Raw genomic sequence first — 18,296 nt, forward strand, 5'->3', positions numbered from 1 at the left:
TCATGTCATTCTTCCCAGAATTCCCTTGAGATGGCAAGGAATAAGGCAAAACACATCACCTGCAGGTCTGTTTGGGTTGTGAAGCCCAGGAGAATATACTGGGACGCAAATGTCTCATTGTCTCCAACCACGCTGAATATTTCATATATCCAGTTCAGCTGCTTTGTGTCTTTCAAACTGAAAAATTTAATAGGCTTAAATCCATCAATGATGTTAAGAACATCAATTTTTGGCAATTGGTTATAAAAATTTCAGTCAATGAAAGGTAAATTCTCTTCAACAGAGGAAAACCACAAGTTCCTGACACCGGTATCCCCGTTCAGCCAACATATTTGGAAGCAGGTTGATATTTAAGACATTAAGAGGGGAAATACCATACCAAAATAAATCATAAATAAATTGCAAGGCTTCCTCCTAGTTCCCTTCCAACCATTCATACATGGAAGTCCATGATTTTCCCGATAACTGCCGGAAAAATGAAATTATTCCTCATCTTTTGACTGCTCCCAGTCCAGTCTGACCACTTGAAGAATAAATACCTGTTCCCCATGTCCCAGGAAGATCTTTTCTAGGTGAAAGCACTGCAAAACGTGACTTTGCATAGTGCATTTTTTTCCTGGTGTAGGAATAAGAGCTGGGATTTGTCTCACCTCACTTTTCTTCAGATGTGATGCTTCATTTGGAGATAAAAGATAAATTCAGGCTCCCTCTCGCCGCTCTCCAGGGAGAGATCAGCAGCTCCTGAAATCCCACTCTATGACAGATAGAATAAATAAACATTGATTTTTCTCCTGGATAACATTAATCATGGCTTGACAGAGTTACACCAGAGAGTAAGCCAACAGTAGGCACTGCTGGCTCCTGACAGACGGATCCAAACCTAAAAAATCATCATTATTGGATGAGCCTTGGCCGAAGGGCTGAGTTCCATCCCCAGAACCCGACGCCCCGTTTCAGGTGTCCCAGGAGAGACGTGTCTGGTCTCCTGGTGTTGTTAAGGAGGATTTAGAGCTTCTTTTCATCACCCACGTGATGATCCCGGGGGCGAAGTGGTGGTTGGGACGCCGGCACAGCACCGGAGGTGTCACAGATAATGAAAAATCGAGCGGTTTTGGGGCTGAGTCCTCCCCCGGGGGCAGCATCCACCTGCCTGGATGCGACATCTGCTGCTGCCATCAGAGAACCGACCTCGATTTCTTGATTAGCTGAAGTTCAGCCTCGCTTTTTCTCGCTCAACAAAACAAACTTCGCTTCTGTGTGAAGAATCTGAGACGTAGAAGGGAAATAAATTCAATTAAAAGGTATGGATTAGATCTTTTTTTTCCCTGCTGAGAGGCAGGTGGTTGGTCTGCACTCTGCTGAATAACTGAAGGAATATTCATCCTTGTCCTCCTGGGGTGAGGATCTCCATTGTGGCACCTGTTTTCCTACTCAAATTCCGTGAGATCTTTGGGAAAGGCAGTAGAGGACCTTTTAGTGAGCCACCTGACCAAGATCATCCCATCCAACCTGGCCTTGGGCACTTCCAAGGGATGGGGCAGCCACAGATTCTCTGGGCAAAACCTGTGCCAGGGCCTCATCCGATTTTCTCCCAGTATCAGTGTGGAAAGCAGGAATTATTTACCCCTTATGAAGAGCATCAATACTTGAGCAAAAAAACCATGCTGTTCATAATCTTCATCCATGGAAAGACCAAGGGCTCTGTCACTGCTCGCCCCTGGAGGAGGAAATTTCCCTCGTGACGAATGGCTTTGGAAGCAGCTCCTTAAGGCAGAGACCTGCACTGATAAATAAATACAGTTAGTTAAATAAACTCAGTGATTTTCAGGAAGCTAAATAGAAGCAGGAGGATTTATTTCCTACTTCTTTATTTTATATATATATATATATATGTTTGTATGTATGTATGTATATACAAATATACACAAAAATTTGATACAATTTTATATATACAAATTTTATAGGAAAATAATATATTATTTTTATGTATATAAAGAAAATAGATATATAATTTCTTAATATATATAAGAATATTTTCTAAAAATATATGTAATTATATGTATGCACATTTGTCTCTTGGAATATATAATTGATCTCTTGACATCACAGGGAATTAAAAAGAACTGATGTAAGAAACTGAGATTCAGGGACTGGGAGAGAGACCAGGATTTGGAGAAGTGTTACAAATGCTGATTGGGATGAACGAAAAACTCTTCAGGAATTCCCCTGTTGAAAATTATTTTTACATTTTTCTGGTGATAATCACCAAGTGAATTTAAGTCCTTCAGGCTCGAACTGACTCTTCAGCCTGTGCCTGGAGTTTGTCTGCTCTGAATAAGTCCCACATGTCTCAAGTGGCTGTGTCACCCTGCCAGCCTTTCACCACCATGCAGCAAGAGGAGAAATCCCTGCCATTTTTCGAAACAAAAACGCTTGAAATAAATCAGATGAGTCAAAGCCCCCAGACATATTGTTGTCTCCATAAGGGGAACCTGTGGTGACTTATTTAAAGCCTACAAGGACAGAGGATGAGTCCTGGGCTGAGATGACTCCGCTCCTGAAACCTGGAAGCAGGAATTATGAGTAAACTGCAGCTGGGATGGAAAAATCAGCCTCGCCTGGATGGGGGGAGACAAGAAGGAGATGGGCCAGTGGGAGAGTTCTGGAGACATCAAATGAACCAGGTGCATCTGAATACAACATATGGAATCCTGGAATGGTTTGTGTTGGAAGGGACCTTATGGATCATCCAGTTCCTGGATGGGCAGGGATACCTTCCCCTAGCCCGGGTTGCTCCAAGCCCTGTCCGGCCTGGCCATGGGCACTTCCAGGGATAGGGCAGCCACAGTTTCTCTGGGCAACCTGTGCCAGGGCCAGAGAAGTTTTGGATGCCCCATCCCTGGAATGGATGACACTGTGTGTGTGGGAGGGACATGTTCCTATGTGGAGGCAAAAAAATACAATAACATCATGCCTTCATTTGCCACATTAATTAGTGCTGCATTGAACTGGCAACAGACCTGTTGAAAAGTGATTTCCAATCAGTTTGGATCAATTAAAACAAGACCAGCATTCCTGATTGCAATTTCATCCATGTGCAGCTTCAAGGAAAAACCATCTCCTTCTAATCCAATTTATACTTGCACTGTGCAAGTATTTATACTTCCTTGTGCCTCCCAGGTGTGCTGATATCAGGCGTATTCATCCAAAATTTGAGCTAGAAATTAAGACTCAGATGTAGTGGAGTATGTGTTTTGCCTTCAGGAAGGACCTTAATAACTTGGAGGTATTTTTTTATATCCCATAAAAACCTTCACGAAGAGGCTCCTGCTTCTGCAGGAACTTGGGAAGGATGGCTTTCCCCATCTAGTGAAAAATTGTCTCAAAACCAATTAAAATTTCACCCCCTCTGGATAATGACAGCTCAAGCCAAGATACAGGTCCTTGAGCTGGAGTCCACAGGCTCCATCTTTTGGTCTTCTCACACCAGGAAGTTTTCCCTGTTCCATCCTCTAATGTGGCCAGAAGATTTAAGTTTTACACCATCTCCATGGGACCAATCACTAAAGGGCACTTGAAAACAGAATGAGCCTTCCTCAAGGGCCCTGGGATCCATCTCGAGATTTCCTTGGGTTTTAGGGACGGGATCCCCACGGCACATCAGAACTGATACCTGCAGAGCCTGAGCAATGCTGCTCATGTGCATGTGATTGGGAGGAGTGCAACACAAAATCAAGGATTTTTGCTGAAGACTTGAATGTGAAAGATTTTTTTTTTATTCTTCTCTAATTCTATATTATCATTTAATTATATAATTGTATTTTTGTATAATATATATTTTATTTATTACATGTGGGAAGGGAAAAAAACTAACTCTAAGTAATGGACATACTTAAGGGAATTATTGCTTCATCTTTGCAATTATCAATTTTCTTCTGTACTACACATTCCCTAGAGCAGATCATAGATCCTGGAATGGCTTGGGTTAGGAGGGACCATAAAGCTCATCTTGTTCCACACCCTTGCCATGGGCAAGGACACCTTCCACTAGCCCAGGTTGCTCCAAGCTCCATCCACATGTGGCCTTGAACACTTCCAGGGTATAACTTCACCCGCTGAAATTTTCTTCCTCTTTTCTTGTTCAGGGTTTAAAAAAAAAAAAAAAAATTAAAAATTAATAGGTAAAATAAATAAAGATCCGACTCTGACCCAAAAATATGTTGAGAAACGTCTGGTTGACAAATGAGTGTTACTCCTTCCTCCCTTCTCACTTCCCTTTTCCCACTAGCTGTGCTGACTGGTTGCTGTTCCTTGCGAGACAACCTTTTGCTCGGGTCGATTCCCCTTCTCGCCCTCCCAAAGCAGCTTTTACTTCCCCATTCCACCTGTGAGTCAGAAGTTCATTGCAAAAAGTCATTTGACCGGCTGCCAGCGCTCTTCTCCGGCTGCCGGTGGGTGTCCTTGCACCCAGGATGCATTGATGGCTCACCTCCACCTTGGTGGCCTCCACAGCTGCTCTCCAGCCTGTCCTGGTGTCTGGGGCAATTATTCCCCACTGGAAAGAGTCAGCGTTTTCCCTTTTCTGAAGGTTTTCTGGTTTCCACCTGCCCATTTTGGACCAAAAAAAGCTCATTTTGAAAAGTCATTTTGCGTATCATGCGCTTCAACACGGGCTCAGGAGATCCACCTGTGGTTGTCTACGCTGACCAGAGAATCCTGGAATGGTTTGGGTTGGACGGGACCTTAAAGCTCATCCAGTTCCACCCAGGAAATCCAGGAGCTGCGGATGAGGAGCCCTGCCAGCTCCGCTCCTGCCTGGGGCTGAGCCCCCTCCATCTCCCTCCCCGCTGTCAGCTCTGCCTCTCGCACCTCCTCATCTGCACCTCCTCATCTCCCCGCTCGATACGGGCCCCGCGGCCACGGCCCGGCTGACAGCGGGAGATGGATGGGGCCGAGCCGGCTCCGCGGGGCGCGGGACACGTGTGCGGGTGTGACGGATGGAGGGGGGGCCTGGGGAGACGATTCCTCCCTGGTTTTGCATCAGCCCTGCTTCCAAAATCTGGTGCTGCCCACGCCACCCCCTTGACGCCACCCCACAGTGTACGGGGGGCACAGGATTCCCCCCGTGTTACGACGGGCACGGGAAGGATTTAAGTGCTGACCCCAAGGCAGAAGGGAAGACTGAGACCCAGTTTGGAGACATGCAAAGCAGGGAGGGATTTCTGTCCAGTGCCACCATCACTGGGGTACCAATGGGGAGAAAAAACCACCAGCATCCCCATGAGGACATCTCCTTCTCATCCAGATCCTTCTCCAAAGTTTCTGCATCCCTCATCCCACCAGAATACACTCTGTGGCGTGCAGTGAGACAGTTCGTAGGGGACTGGGGGGCTCTGGACTAGCCCCCTGCTTTCCCACCATAGCCCCCTGCCCTGGTGTCTGTCACCTCCCTGCAAATATCACCTCAGCCCCACGGTGCTGGCTCGTCCCCATCCATCTCCCACTGACAGGCCAGTACTGAACACGGTGATGGGGGGCACGGGGGTACCAGGCCAGAGACAGGACCCACACTGGGATGGGTTTAGGGGAGGGGGCAGCCTGGTCCTCCCCCCCACCCCACAGAGGCTTTGCCAGAACAGCCAGTGCCTCAACACCTCACTGTGATTTTTAATATCGGGTGGTGACAGCGGCGCGCAGAGAGGGGCTTTGCCCGGGGGAGGGGGTTGGAGCAGCCCCCATCTCCCCTGCTCAGATCTGTGATAGAAAGGGGACATGGAGACCCCAAAACAGATGTCTCTCTGCAGCCCAGGGTGCCCCAAGCCCCGGCTGGGGACCAGTGGTGGTCCCAGCGGTGCCACCGCTCACCTCCTATCCGTCATCATCGCGTCAAGGCAGGGCAGGGAAGGGGGCTGTGCTCCAGCCTCTGAGGACCACCTCAGCTCCAGCCCCCGCCTCTCCACCCCGGAGCTGGGGCATAAAACCCCTGGCAGGCTGTGGGGGACAGTCTAGAGCCAGCGCTGCGCTGGGACGGGGCTTCAGAGGGGTCCCCACTGCCACCATGCCCGGAGACAGAGCCACGGACACCTCCTACCCTCCTGCTGCACCCATGGCAGGTAAAACTCACCCATGGTAATGCTCCCTGGTCCCACTGGTGGGGTCCTGTGGTGGGGTCCCACAGTGTTATAAGGTGGGGGGGGGGTCACCCAGCCCCAAAAGAGTGGGACTGCAATAGGGAGGGGGATAAAGCCCACCCCAACCCTCCCATCCCTCCACAGAGGGAGGGTGTGATGCGGTGTCCACACACCGGGTCTGCTCCCCCAGACCAACACCCCCTTCACCCCTCTGCAGCCTTCCTGGGGGCTGCAGGTGAGGGATCCCCATGTGCCCCTGGTCTCGGGTGGGCTGGCGAGGGGCCAGGGGCCAACGGCAAGAACCGGCGCGTGTGCCACGCCGCGGCACGGCTGGAGATGGGCAGCCTCTGGGAGGAGTTCAACCGCCTGGGCACCGAGATGATCGTCACCAAAGCGGGCAGGTTGGTATCTGAGGGGCACGGGGGGGCTGCCAGGTCGGGGACACAACCTTCCCACCCTCCCCTCTCTGCACAGGAGGATGTTTCCCACCTTCCAGGTGAAGCTGTCGGGGTTGGATCCGTTGGCTGACTACGTCTTGCTCATGGATTTCATCCCGCTGGACGACAAGAGATACAGGTGGAGACGGGGTGATGGGGGCAGGGGGTTGGATCTGGGGGTGCTGAGCCCCACCCTGCCCCGCAGATACGCCTTCCACAGCTCCTCCTGGCTGGCGGCGGGCCGGGCCGAGCCGGCAGCTCCCGGACGCGTCCACTTCCACCCCGACTCCCCCGCCAAGGGCGCCCAGTGGATGCGGCAGATCGTCTCCTTCGACAAGCTCAAGCTGACCAACAACCTCCTGGACGACAACGGCCACGTGAGGATCCCACTGTGGGGCAGGCGATGGGGGTGGACACGATGCACCCCTGCATGGGGGGGGTCCTGCCACCTTCCCCTTTTCCCCCCCCCCAGATCATCCTGAACTCCATGCACCGCTACCAGCCCCGATTCCACGTCGTCCTCGTGGACCCGCGGCGCGACAGCGAGCGCTTCGCCCACCAGAACTTCAAGTCCTTCAGCTTCCCTGAGACCCAGTTCATGGCGGTGACGGCCTACCAGAACCACCGGGTGAGCACGGGGGGGCGGGACACTGGGGTACCCTCCCAGGGACCCCCTGACCCTGCTCCCCGCCTCAGATCACCCAGCTGAAGATCGCCAGCAACCCCTTCGCCAAGGGATTTCGGGATGGCGACCCCGAGCCGTGGTAAGGGACCCCCCAGTGCTGACTCAACACCGCAGTGAGGGGGTGACACTGCCTCCCCTGACCCCCCATCTCTCTTGCAGGTGTGGGGTGCCAGCAGGGTCCCTGCTGGGAGCAACAACCCGTGCCCGGGCCGCCCCACTGCCCCCCTGCCCCGAGAAGCAGGAGAAAGGTAGGGGGGCTGCGGAGGGGGCTGACCCTCTGCTGCTGCCTCTCTCCTCCCCAGGGGCTCCCCGCAGCCATGGGGCACTGGTTGCTGCCACCCAACAACCAGCAGCACCCCCCAATTTCCCCGAGCTCCCTGCACCTCCCTTCCAGCCCCTGACCTGCCCCCCCAGTGTCTACGTGGGGGCCAAACCCCGCACCCTGCCCTACCCCCTGCCCGCCTTCCCCCCACTCAGCACCTATGGCACCACCGCGGGCCCCACCTTTGGCTACGGGCAGCAGTGATGGGGGGCACCCCCAAATCCCCCCCCCCGACCCCTTACCCAAGGGATGGCAACACAGAGCAGGGGGGAAGCCATGGGGACAGCTTTATTCACTGCCAAGGAGGGGACAGGGGGATGCTGCAGCCAGACCTCACTGGCCCTCAGCTCTGGGGGTCCAGCAGGGGGGAATTTGGGCTGCCACAGATGTTCCGAGCCCCTGACATTCCCTCAGCACGGCTAGTCCCAGGTGTCTGGTGCGAAGGCGAAGGGGCACAGCTTGTACCCGGCACCCACATAGAACTTATTCTGGAACTCCACCCTGGCGAGGAGAGGTGGGGGGGGTCAGGGGTGTTTGGTGGGGGTCCATCACCCTCCCACCTCCCCCAGACCCCACCAGCTTTGGGGGCTCACCAGTGCAGGCGCAGGGCGTGGAGGAAGGCGGAGAGCCCCTCCATCACCAGCAGGATGGCCACGGTCAGCACGGCGAAGGCGGCGAACACGGGCACCAGCACCACCCCACCCACGTAGCTCAGCCCCACGAAGCCGTTCCGCATCACCATGGTCCACAGGACCTCCGAGAGCTCTGGGAATGGGCGGGACAGAGGGTGTGAGGGTCTGCCCAGCTCCAGTAGGGGACAGAGGGGGCCAAGGGCACTCACGGGCGTGCGCCAGGCTGAGCGCCCAGAGCCGCAGGTAGGACGCGGTGTTGGAGACGCAGCCCAGGCAGTACTCGATGGTGTGGATCGCCTGGTGCATGAAGATTTCGGAGAAGTCCAAGTGCTGCAGGGGGGTGGAGGGGACATGGGACATGAGAAGGGGGCACAGACGCCCCTACTCCCACCACCTGAGCTCGCCTGGGTGCCCCTCACCTTGGAGTCAGGGCTGTGCCCCCCGCTCTCCACGTCCTCCTTGGTGGCGTTGACAGAGTTCCCGGCCTCCTGCCCATCCAGCAGTGGCTCCTGCTCTCCCGTAGCCACCGGCTGCACCTGGACAGCACCAGCAGGCAGTGAGATGTGCCCCCCCTGCACCTCCCCGCTGAGCTCACCCACAGCCCCCCAGCCTTACCCTACTCGGGGTGCGCTGCCGGCACCACAGGTACAGGGGCGTCCCCAGGAGCAGGACGGGCACCGACGCCAGCGCCAGCACCACCAGCACCGTCTGCACCGGCACCTGTGGCATGGGGACATCATTCTGGGGTCCCCTATGGGCTACCCGAGCTGAGAACAGCCCCACTCACGACACCAGGTCTCCCAGCTCTCCCGCCCTGGGTAGGGGGTGGGTGGTCCCCATGGCAGTGGGGTGGTACCTGCCCCGGGTAGAGCGGGAGGTTCTCGACATTGGAGGTGAAGAGGAACATGTCGATGAAGTGGATGAGGATGCTGGGGGCCACCTGGGAGTCGGCGGCGCTGTACTTGAGCCACTTGTAGAAGATGAGGAAGACTAGGTAGCCAAAAAGAGCCAGGAGGAAAATCATCTCCGGGAGGAACTCCAGGACCAGCCGGTGCCGCTGCTTGAAGTGCCTGGTGGGAGGGGACATCAGACAAGCTCAGCCTGTCCCTCTTTACCCTCCCGTGTCCTCAGCACCCACTGAGGTGTAGGAGTACAGGACCCAAGTCACCCACCCCATCCCACTCAGGTGAGTCCAATCCTGGTCCCCTTGGCATGACAAGAGCCAGTGGGAGCAGCCCAAGAACTCACAGGTGGTTGAAGACCCCCAACACGACGCCAAAGCCCATGTGCACAATGCCCAGCACCACTGACATCTTCATCTTGAAGGAGTTGAGGAAGTTGAGATGGTTGGTGGCCAAGCTCCAGATCTGTTGTGGACAAGGTGGGTGAGACTCTGCACCACCTCAAAGAGGGTCCCACCTCATTATCACCCCTATGGGATACTCACCGGGTCGATCCCAAATGGATACGGCCCTCGGAAGACACCAGTGACATTGGGGTCCAACGTGAGGGAGGGGTGGGTGGCGAGGTAGGCAGAGCTGGGGGCAGAGCAAGGGGTGTCAGCACCGTCAGGGACCCAGGGACACAGGCAGGGGGTTCAGGGGTGGGATCCCACCTCCAGGAGGAGTGGTTGGCCATGGTGGCCACGCTCCAGGCAGAGGGGAAGATGACGGTGGCTTTGCTGAAGCACTCGTTGTAGATGAAGCCGGTGTAGATGGAGAAGGCGCCCATGAGCAGAATGAGGTAACGCCCCTCGAAGAATGTCAGCCAGATCTGGTGGGGGCAAATATGGCTCCCATGTCCCTAACTACCTCCCCTGCCCCACGCCCTCCCCCCCCCACACCACCACCCCTGAACCCACCCTGTGTCACCAACCCTATCCCACGCTTCCAACCCCAATCCCATGCCCCCAACCTCGTGTCACACCTTCAACCCCATCCCATGCTTCCAAGGCCATCCCACATCTCCAACCCCATCCCACGTCCCCCAGCTCGTCCCTTATTTCCAACCCCATCCCACCCCTCCGTCCCGCCCCCACCTCGTTGGTGCCCTGCCGCAGGCGGGGGCTGTCCTCGTACAGCACCATCCAGAGGGCGAAGAGGAACATGAGCAGCCCGTGCCCCACGTCCCCAAACATGATGGCGAAGATGAAGGGGAAGGTGATGATGGCGTAGGGCGCTGTGGGACACAGGGACTGCATCACGTGGGGTGCCCTCCCCAGCCCTGGGTCACGACGGGGGGTCTGGGGGGGCCTTACCAGGGTTCACCTCCTGGTAACTGGCCACCCCGTAGGCGTCCACGATGCTCTGGAAGCCGGCGGTGAACTTGTTGGTGCGGATGAGGGTGGGGGGGTTCTCCGAGGTGGGGACGCGCTGCACGAAGCACTCCACGCTGGAGCCACTCTGGTACTGCGGGGACAGCACCCGGAGCCTGACCCTGGCACCCCCCTGCATGGTACCACCCCACGGCAGCCCCCTGCCCAGCACCCGGAGCCTGATCCTGGCACCCCCCTTCCTGGCACATGCCCCAAAATGGTGAGGGGACATAAGGACACCGAGTGACCTCTGGCACGAGGACCTGGGGACACTGAGCAACCCCTGGCACAAGGACACAAGGACACCAACCAACTGCTGGCATGAGGACATGGAGACACGAAGAAACCCAGGCACAAGGACAGGGGAACATCGAGTAACTTCTGGCATGAGGGCATAAAGGCACCAAGCAACCCTTGGCATAAGGATGCGGAAACACCGAGCAGCTGCTGGCATGAGGACACGGGGACACCAAGCAGCTCTGGCATGAGGACACTCAGCATGCCCAGGATGGGGATGTGGGGACACTGAGCCGCTCACCGATCCCTGGCGCAGGGCGTCCTGCACTTGGGTGAGGTCCCGCACAGGGCACCAGACCTCGGCGATGAGGCACTTCTCGGTGACGTCGAAGCTGCACTGGTTGAGGATGAGGTAGATGGCCTTCATCTTCTGCACCTGCACGCGCCAGGCGGGCAGCGCCAGCGCCACCTTGTCCAGAACCTGTGCCAGGTACTGCTCCGTCTCCTCCAGCACCTGCGGGCACCTGGGTCAGGGATGTGGGTCCTGGCGCGGCTCCCAAGTCCCCCCATGGCACCCAGCTCACCACGCTGAGATCCTGGATCTGGTTGTGCAGCCCGGTGATGGTGTCCTCCCGGCTGGTCTCGCTCTCCGGGTACGGATACACCTGGCAGTGAAAGCTGGGACAGACGGACACCACCGTGTTAGGGTGTGCCAGGGCTTCCCAGCCCAGCCCTGTGGGAGGATCCAGAGTGGGTGTTACTAAATAAACCCCCGTGTGGACACACACAGCCCCTCACCAGTCTGAGATCTTGCGGATCTTCTGCCCGATCTGCTCGCCCCAGTAGGAGATGAGGAAGATGACCCAGGTGACGCTCTCACCCTGGGAACAGCACAACCCATGTCACTCTGGTGTCCCAGCCTCCCAACCCTACCAGCACCCCCCTCCCGGTGCCCCCTCACCGTGGCCGGGTCCTCCATGGGCTCGGGCATCTCCACGAAGGAGGCCACCAGGTACCCGCGGCAGGCACGCCACAGCAGCCGCTCGAAGGCGGTCACTCGCCAGGGGTGGATGACACCAGCCACGAAGCTGCAGAGACACGGCAGGGGTGTCGGGATGGGCAGGTTGCCCCTCAGCCATGCCACTGTCCTGCAAGCCATCTCCAACCCTTATCCCACAGCTTCCCAGTTGCCCCGTGGCCACATCGCTGCCCCGCAGCCCCTCTCCACCCCCCACACCTGCCCCAGCAGATCTCACTTGATCTTGCGCTCGAGGTGCTGGTGCAGGGAGGGGTCGAGGATGGGCTCTCGGTCCGAGAGCGCCCGTGGCCGTGGCGGAGAGCCCAGGGGGGCCTGCGGCGATGTGGAGCAGAGGGATGAGTCTGGGGGGTGGTGGAAACTGAGGCTCCAAGCATCCCCCCGCGGCCGGCGGGGCCCCCCCGACCCACCGGCAGGCTGGTGAAGCGCTGTCCCTCCCGCAGCACATGCAGGTACTGCCGCAGGTCCCGCAGGCGCCCGCGCAGGGACGAGCGATTCCGGGTGACCTCCCGCAGCTCCTGCGCCAGCTGCTCCGACTGCTCCTGCACCCGCAGCGCTTCCCGCGCCAGCGGCGCCCGCGGGCTCTCGGGGCACGGCCCCAGCACCCGCCCCGCGCCCCGCAGCTCCTGCTGCAGGAAGGCTGGGGAAGGGGGGGGGGGGGAGAACACGGTCAGAGTGGAGGGCTTAAGGGGGGGGATCCCCCTAAGAAGCCCCCCCAGTCAGCCCCGCGCCCCCCGCGGCACTCACTGAAGGTTTTCTCCATGTCCTCACAGCGCCGCACCTCGCCCACGAAGCGCCGCTGGAAGGGGCTCACTTTGGGGTTCAGCTGTGGGAGGGGGGGGAACAATCAGGGCACGGCCCCAGGGGATGGGGAGTCCAGCATCCCGGGGTGACAGGCAGCACAGGCACCTCGAAACACCATCCCAAATGCCCGGCACCTCAACCCAGCCTGACCAACTTCCCTGCTCCCAGAGCACCCCAAACCAACCCTCCTGCACCCCCATAAGTATCCCAAATCACCCGTCCCAAACAGCCTGCATCCTAACCCGCCCAGACCAATTCCCTGTCTCCAGAGCACCCCAAAACACCTATCCCAAACCCAGATCCACCCAGATCAACCCCCAGGACATTCCAAAAGACCCCACACACGCCCCCCCCCCCCCCCAACCCCTACTTACATCCCTGAACTCCAGCAGCCCGCGCTCTCCCAGCTCGCTGATGCAGCTGTAGGCAGAGGCGGACTGGAGGAAGAGCTGGGCCAGGCAAACCTCTTCGCTGCGGAACAGGGACCCCATGGCCCCCCCGGACCCCCAGAGACCCCCCATCCGGCTCGGGGTGCGGAGGCGTCAGGGCACCCGCCTGGGGATGGGATGGAACGGTACAGCAGGGAACGGGATGGGATGGGAATGGGGGACTGAGAGACAAGGGGGTGAGGGTCGGAAAGGAGAACACCAGGGCAGGGGGGGGTCACCCCAGGCGTCACCCCGGGGGTCCCGGAGGCGGCGGCGGCGGCACCGCGGTGTCGCCTTGCTGTGGCCGTGGGAAACCGACCCGCTCCGGTCACACGCGGCTCTTCCCAGCACCGGGCTGGCAAAATACTTTCCAGACCTCCTATTTCCCCACAGTCCCCGCCCCGCTCAGCTGCCTCTGAGTCAGGGCCAGCGAACCCCCCGCCCCGGGACCGCCCCGGCCCCGCTCCGGGCCCACCCGCCCCTGCTGCCCACCCTGCGGCGGAGCGGGGCGGGGATCCGCACTTCCTCTTCCCCAGGAAGAGCCCGGCCCCGGGGAGGGACCGACGGGCCCGGCAACACCGCCCCACGGGAACCCCCGTCCCAGGACATCCCGCATCCTACAGCGCGGTGGGAAGGGGCCCCTCGGAGACAGGACCCCTTGCGACATCCCCTGAGGAGGATGGCAATGGGAAACAGCCCCCCCCCCCCTCCGCCCCACAGCCGGGAAACCCCCCACCAGTACCACCAGGACACTCTGGCAGCGCCACCAGGACTCCATACCAGGATCACCAGGCACCCCACACTGGTATCACTGGGACCTCCATACAGAAACCACCAGGACCCCCACACTGGTACCACTGGAATCTCCATACTAATACCATCAGGATTCCCCAGCTGGGATCACTGAGACACCCGGGACTCCCACACCAGCACCACCAGGACCCCCACACTGGTACCACTGGGATCCCCGTGCTGGGATCACACTGAGACCCCCATGATGGGATCACTGGGACCCTCCTGCCAGGATGACCAGGACCCCCATACCAGTCCCCCTGCTGGGACCACCCAGACCCTCACTCTAGCACCATTAGGACCCCCACAACAGTACCACCAGGCCCCCCATACCTGGCTGCCCCTGGAAGCTGGAAATGAGTCTCCCAGCTCTTCCCTAATTCCCCTCCAACGCTGCCCGCTCCATCCCTGCCCACCCCTCATCCCATCCCACACCTTTCTGCCCAACCCACTCCCCCACCCCAAGGTTGGTGTCACCCCCAGGACCCTCATCCTCCTCCTCAAAACACAACTACACACCCAGGGATCCCCCTGGGGCTCAGGGGGTCAAACCCCAGTGCTGGAAAGGAAAAGACACAGAGCTGCGGGTCGGGAAGGGGCCGGTGCCCCCAGTGGTGGGTGAACCCCCAGACCCTTTATTTGGTGGTGTGTGGGTGCCGGGGGGGCCGTCACCGGTACAGGTAATCGGCCTGGATGTTGGCCGCGATCTCGGCCTCCCACTTGTCGCCGTTGTTGAGCAGCTTCTCCTTGTTGTAGAGCAGCTCCTCGTGCGTCTCCGTCGAAAACTCGAAGTTGGGACCCTGCCAGGGTGGGAGGAGGGGGGGTGGTCACCCTTGGGGTCAGGGCGGTGGGGAAGAGGGGGTCCGTAGCGCCCCCAAAGCCCCACTCACCTCCACGATGGCATCCACGGGACAGGCCTCCTGGCAGAACCCGCAGTAGATGCACTTGGTCATGTCGATGTCGTAGCGGGTGGTGCGGCGGCTGCCGTCGGCGCGGGGCTCGGCCTCGATGGTGATGGCCTGGCGCGGGGACAGCGTCAGCCCCGGAGCCCCTGGGCAGCAGGAGCAGGGGGAGGAAGGCTCACCTGTGCCGGGCACACGGCCTCGCAGAGCTTGCAGGCAATGCAGCGCTCCTCCCCGGACGGGTAGCGGCGCAGCGCGTGCTCCCCGCGGAACCGCGGGCTCAGTGGGCCCTTCTCGAACGGGTAGTTGATGGTGGCCGGCTCCCGGAACAGGTAGCTCATGGTCATGGCCAGGCCTGGCAGAGACAGAGCAGGGTTATGGAGGGGGATGGCACCCCGCAGACGGGCAGGGCGAGCGGGCCTCACCTCGGATGAGCTCGGTCCAGAGCAGGGTCTGCGCGGCGCGGTCGGTGATGGAGCGCATGTCCATGGCGGGCTCCTGGACGTTGACATACTCTGTGGGAAAAGGGAGCTGTGTCTGCCCCACACGCCCCAGGGGCAGGAGCTGTGCCCACCGCAGGGAGGGGACATGGAGGGGACACGGCCCTACTCACTGTAGCAGTCCCTGGGGGTGCTGGTGCTGAGCAGGCGGAGTGGGACCGGGGAGCCTGGGGGAGGGACGAGGGGGTTAGGAGGGGTCGAGATGGGGCTTAGGGGGGTTTGGGGGTGCCTGGTGTGGCCTCACCTGCGCAGGAAGCCCGGTATAGCAGTCGCAGCGCTGCCATGGCCGGTCCTGGGGTGCAGAGGGAACCTCAGAGGCTGCAAACAAGGGAGGGCCCCCAACTTCCCACGGGAGGGCCTGGGACCCTGACCCCCACCCGTCCACCCAAAGAGGCCCGGACCTCTCCTCCCGCGAGGGACCCCGGTGTCCCAACACCCCCATGGGGACCCCAAGTGTCCCCCCAAGGGACCTGGCCATCCCCCGTCCCCCTTGGGATGTCCCATTCCTCTCCTCCGAGGGACCCAAGTGTCCTCCCTAAATGACTCAAGGGTCCTGTCCCCTCAACAAAGGATATCCAGGCGTCCCCCCAAGGGAGTCACGTAGCCCCCCCTACCCCCATGCCCCAAAAACCCAGCCCCAAGCCCCCTCCCCACTCTCCAGCAGCCACTGACCCTCGCCGGCGGGAACAACCGCTCCTGTCACCCCCAAAATCGCCGCTCACCCTCTGCGCGTGTCCTCGGGGGAGCGGTACGGGCCGCCCCCTCTGCCCTAAGCGGGACCCCCCAGCCCGGCACAGGGCCCGGGCCCCTCCGGGCCCCCCCATTGTCCCCTCACCTGCCCCAAGGACCCTCCGGCGCCCTGACCCCTGGTCGCCCCGGCAGGCACTGCGCATGCGCGCCCAGCGGCGCCGGGTGGGCGGGGCGCGCGGCGATGGATGCGCTTCCCATTGGTCGGAGCCCCGCTGGCGGGGAGGGGGAGGGCGGCCGGGCGTCACTCATTGGATGGAATGGTGCCCGCGCGCGCGGCGATTGGCTGGGATGGAGGAGGGGCGTGTCCGAGCGGCCGGCGGAAGCGGAAGCGCGTGTTGATGGCGGTGGAGCCGCGTCTGGTTGCGGCGGCGCGGAGCTTCCCGGGCCCCGGCACTTCCCGGGTTTCTGGCACTTCCCGGCCTTCCAGCCGCTTCCCACAGCAGCACGGGCTGCGAGTGTCGGAATGTCTCGCACCTGGAGCGGCACAGCCCGCTTCGACTCACTGCAGAGCCTGGCACCGGGCACAGCCTCGGGGGAGCTCAGGGCGGGGACCAGGGCTCCAAGGACATGGAGAGCGGGGTAGGGGATCAGCCTGGGGGAGCTTCAGCGTTGGCCCCGAGCCATGACCCCCGGCACAGCCCCGGGAGGGGGGCAGCGGGACGCCAGTACTGGGCACCGTCCCCCTTTCCTTGTGTTTCCCTATTAAACTGTCTTTATCTCAACACCCTTCTCAGATTCTCTTCCGCCGTCCTACCCAGGGGGATCCCTCTGGGATTCACCCACGGCATTTCACAGCCCGGCAGGGGTGGGAATCCCTTTTCCGAGCACAACCAGCCCCCCAAACTGGAGGATCATGGTGCTGGGATCATGAAGCAGGAGAAACCGGGGTCATGGATCAAGGGAAACTGGGATCACAGTAAAGACTGGGATCATCCCAGCATAAGGATTTGGGATGAGAGTGTTGCTGTGGACCTCCTCAGAGCAGAGTCCTCAGTGGGGGGGGACACAGGGGTGACCCCTGTGCTGTGGTGGGGCCAGCGGTGATGGAGCTCCAGAGAGCCAGAAAAGGGGATGTGGGACTGAGATGGAGGGAGATGTGAGGTGAGCAGGGGTGCAGGGAGATGGAAGGGAAGCACACAGGATGTGAGGAAACACTCTTCATTGCACTTGGACACCACAGCCAGGGTTGGGGGGGATCCTTGGAAGGGGACACAGGGACCCTCAGAGCAGGGTACAGCCATCCTTACGCGTCACCTTGGAAGCGGCTTGGATGATCCCAAATTTCTTCTGGCTGTAGGGGGGGTAGCGCGGGGCATTGAGGGGCTCCCGGCCCATGCCACGCTTCAGGCAGCCACGGCAGTGGGAGAAGGTGTCGAAGGTGAACTTCCCATGGTACATTCCCAGGCCGCTATTCCCTGGAATACACAGCACAGGACCCTGGGGGGTGGCTGGATCTGGCCATTGTTTGGGTCAAAGAACCCCACAGTTAAGCTCCCAGCTCCATAAAAATGGCACCCCATCTTCATCCAGCTGCTTTCCAAGCCGTGGATGAACTTCCCAGGCATGTGACCGAAATGGGCCCATCAAGGTAACCCAGTGCACACCCAAATGGATGTCTGGAGTGGGAAGATCAGGCTGGGAAGTGGAAAGATTCCCAAAACCCCTCTCATCAGTGGATTTCACCCTTTCAGGTAACACATTTAGCAACTGGAAGGGCATCACTGATGAGTTGGTGGCAGCAGCAAGATGCTCTCACCAGATGAGCTTCCCTACCACAGGAATACCCTCCCAAACACATCCCATCCATGCTGGATCCAACCCTGCTGCTGCAAAGACTCTGGGAGTGGAGAAGGACAATGGTCAAGGTGGCTTTGGCAAGGTGGGACCCATCTCCAAGGAACAGTGTCGAGAGGTGGAAGGTGACCAGCCAGGAACAAGCACAGGGAAGGCAGGCAGGCTGCCAAAAAATAAGGAAATCCCTCTGTGTGTTGATAAGGGATATGATAAAATTTCATGAGTCATCCCGAGCTGGGATTGGAAGGGACCTTAAAGATTGTCCCGTTCCAACCCCTCTGCCACGGGCAGGGACACCTTCCACTAGATTGTGTTGCTCCAAGCCCCAATTCCCAATGTTTTAAGCAAGACATTTCCACGGATACAGGGAGCAGAGAGGTTGAGATAGGAAATACAGAGAGAAGGAACCTCAGGGTGCTCCACGTGTGTCCAGCAAAGCCAAAGAGCCCAAGGTGAAGTGAATGGCTCCAGGAGAAGAATTTCCCTATGGACCACTGAGCCCTCTGGAGCAGAGAGTTCCCCTTGAGACCCT

At 59.1% G+C, this 18,296-nt stretch overlaps 3 protein-coding genes across 3 annotated transcripts; 1 reads left to right on the top strand and 2 right to left on the bottom strand.

The window, feature by feature from the left end:
- The first annotated feature begins 6,058 nt into the window (after nt 1-6,058).
- Nucleotides 6,059-7,779, top strand: TBX10 (T-box 10). Its single transcript, XM_027662073.1, is given in 8 exon segments — nt 6,059-6,113; nt 6,349-6,532; nt 6,606-6,707; nt 6,774-6,945; nt 7,041-7,196; nt 7,265-7,347; nt 7,413-7,501; nt 7,556-7,779. Coding segments are annotated over 8 exon segments (1,065 nt in total).
- Nucleotides 7,780-7,838: 59 nt separating this feature from the next.
- On the bottom strand, nt 7,839-13,528 carry TCIRG1 (T cell immune regulator 1, ATPase H+ transporting V0 subunit a3). Its single transcript, XM_027662115.1, has 19 exons — nt 12,973-13,528; nt 12,542-12,620; nt 12,205-12,434; nt 12,015-12,109; nt 11,720-11,846; nt 11,557-11,639; nt 11,343-11,436; nt 11,060-11,272; nt 10,465-10,615; nt 10,246-10,385; nt 9,823-9,980; nt 9,655-9,745; nt 9,456-9,574; nt 9,064-9,277; nt 8,823-8,927; nt 8,627-8,737; nt 8,417-8,537; nt 8,169-8,340; nt 7,839-8,076 (listed from the first exon to the last, which is right to left on the bottom strand). Exons 1-19 carry the CDS (start codon nt 13,117-13,119, stop codon nt 7,995-7,997), a joined length of 2,532 nt encoding a protein of 843 aa, XP_027517916.1. The 5' UTR covers nt 13,120-13,528; the 3' UTR covers nt 7,839-7,994.
- Nucleotides 13,529-14,400: 872 nt separating this feature from the next.
- NDUFS8 (NADH:ubiquinone oxidoreductase core subunit S8) lies at nt 14,401-16,137 on the bottom strand. The gene is made up of 7 exons (XM_027662158.1): nt 16,056-16,137; nt 15,465-15,512; nt 15,334-15,387; nt 15,146-15,235; nt 14,903-15,075; nt 14,709-14,837; nt 14,401-14,618 (listed from the first exon to the last, which is right to left on the bottom strand). Exons 1-7 carry the CDS (start codon nt 16,111-16,113, stop codon nt 14,487-14,489), a joined length of 684 nt encoding a protein of 227 aa, XP_027517959.1. The 5' UTR covers nt 16,114-16,137; the 3' UTR covers nt 14,401-14,486.
- Between the last annotated feature and the right edge of the window lie 2,159 nt (nt 16,138-18,296).

This window comes from Corapipo altera, unplaced genomic scaffold, assembly GCF_003945725.1.
Source record: "Corapipo altera isolate COAL_440 unplaced genomic scaffold, ASM394572v1 RXGC01000072.1, whole genome shotgun sequence".
In the NCBI taxonomy this organism is placed as follows: Eukaryota; Metazoa; Chordata; class Aves; order Passeriformes; family Pipridae; genus Corapipo; species Corapipo altera.

Excerpts from the sequence above, each read along its gene's own strand:
- TCIRG1 (XM_027662115.1), bottom strand. The coding sequence starts at position 13,119 with ATGGGGGGTCTCTGGGGGTCCGGGGGGGCCATGGGGTCCCTGTTCCGC. Across the intron at positions 12,435-12,541 it reads GGACATGGAGAAAACCTTCA|CCTTCCTGCAGCAGGAGCTG; the intron begins GTGAGTGCCGCG and ends CCCCTTCCCCAG. Across the intron at positions 8,077-8,168 it reads CACGCCCTGCGCCTGCACTG|GGTGGAGTTCCAGAATAAGT; the intron begins GTGAGCCCCCAA and ends TCTCCTCGCCAG.
- NDUFS8 (XM_027662158.1), bottom strand. The coding sequence starts at position 16,113 with ATGCGCAGTGCCTGCCGGGGCGACCAGGGGTCAGGGCGCCGGAGGGTC. Across the intron at positions 15,236-15,333 it reads CACCCCCAGGGACTGCTACA|AGTATGTCAACGTCCAGGAG; the intron begins GTGAGTAGGGCC and ends CTTTTCCCACAG. Across the intron at positions 14,838-14,902 it reads AGGCCGTGTGCCCGGCACAG|GCCATCACCATCGAGGCCGA; the intron begins GTGAGCCTTCCT and ends TCCCCGCGCCAG.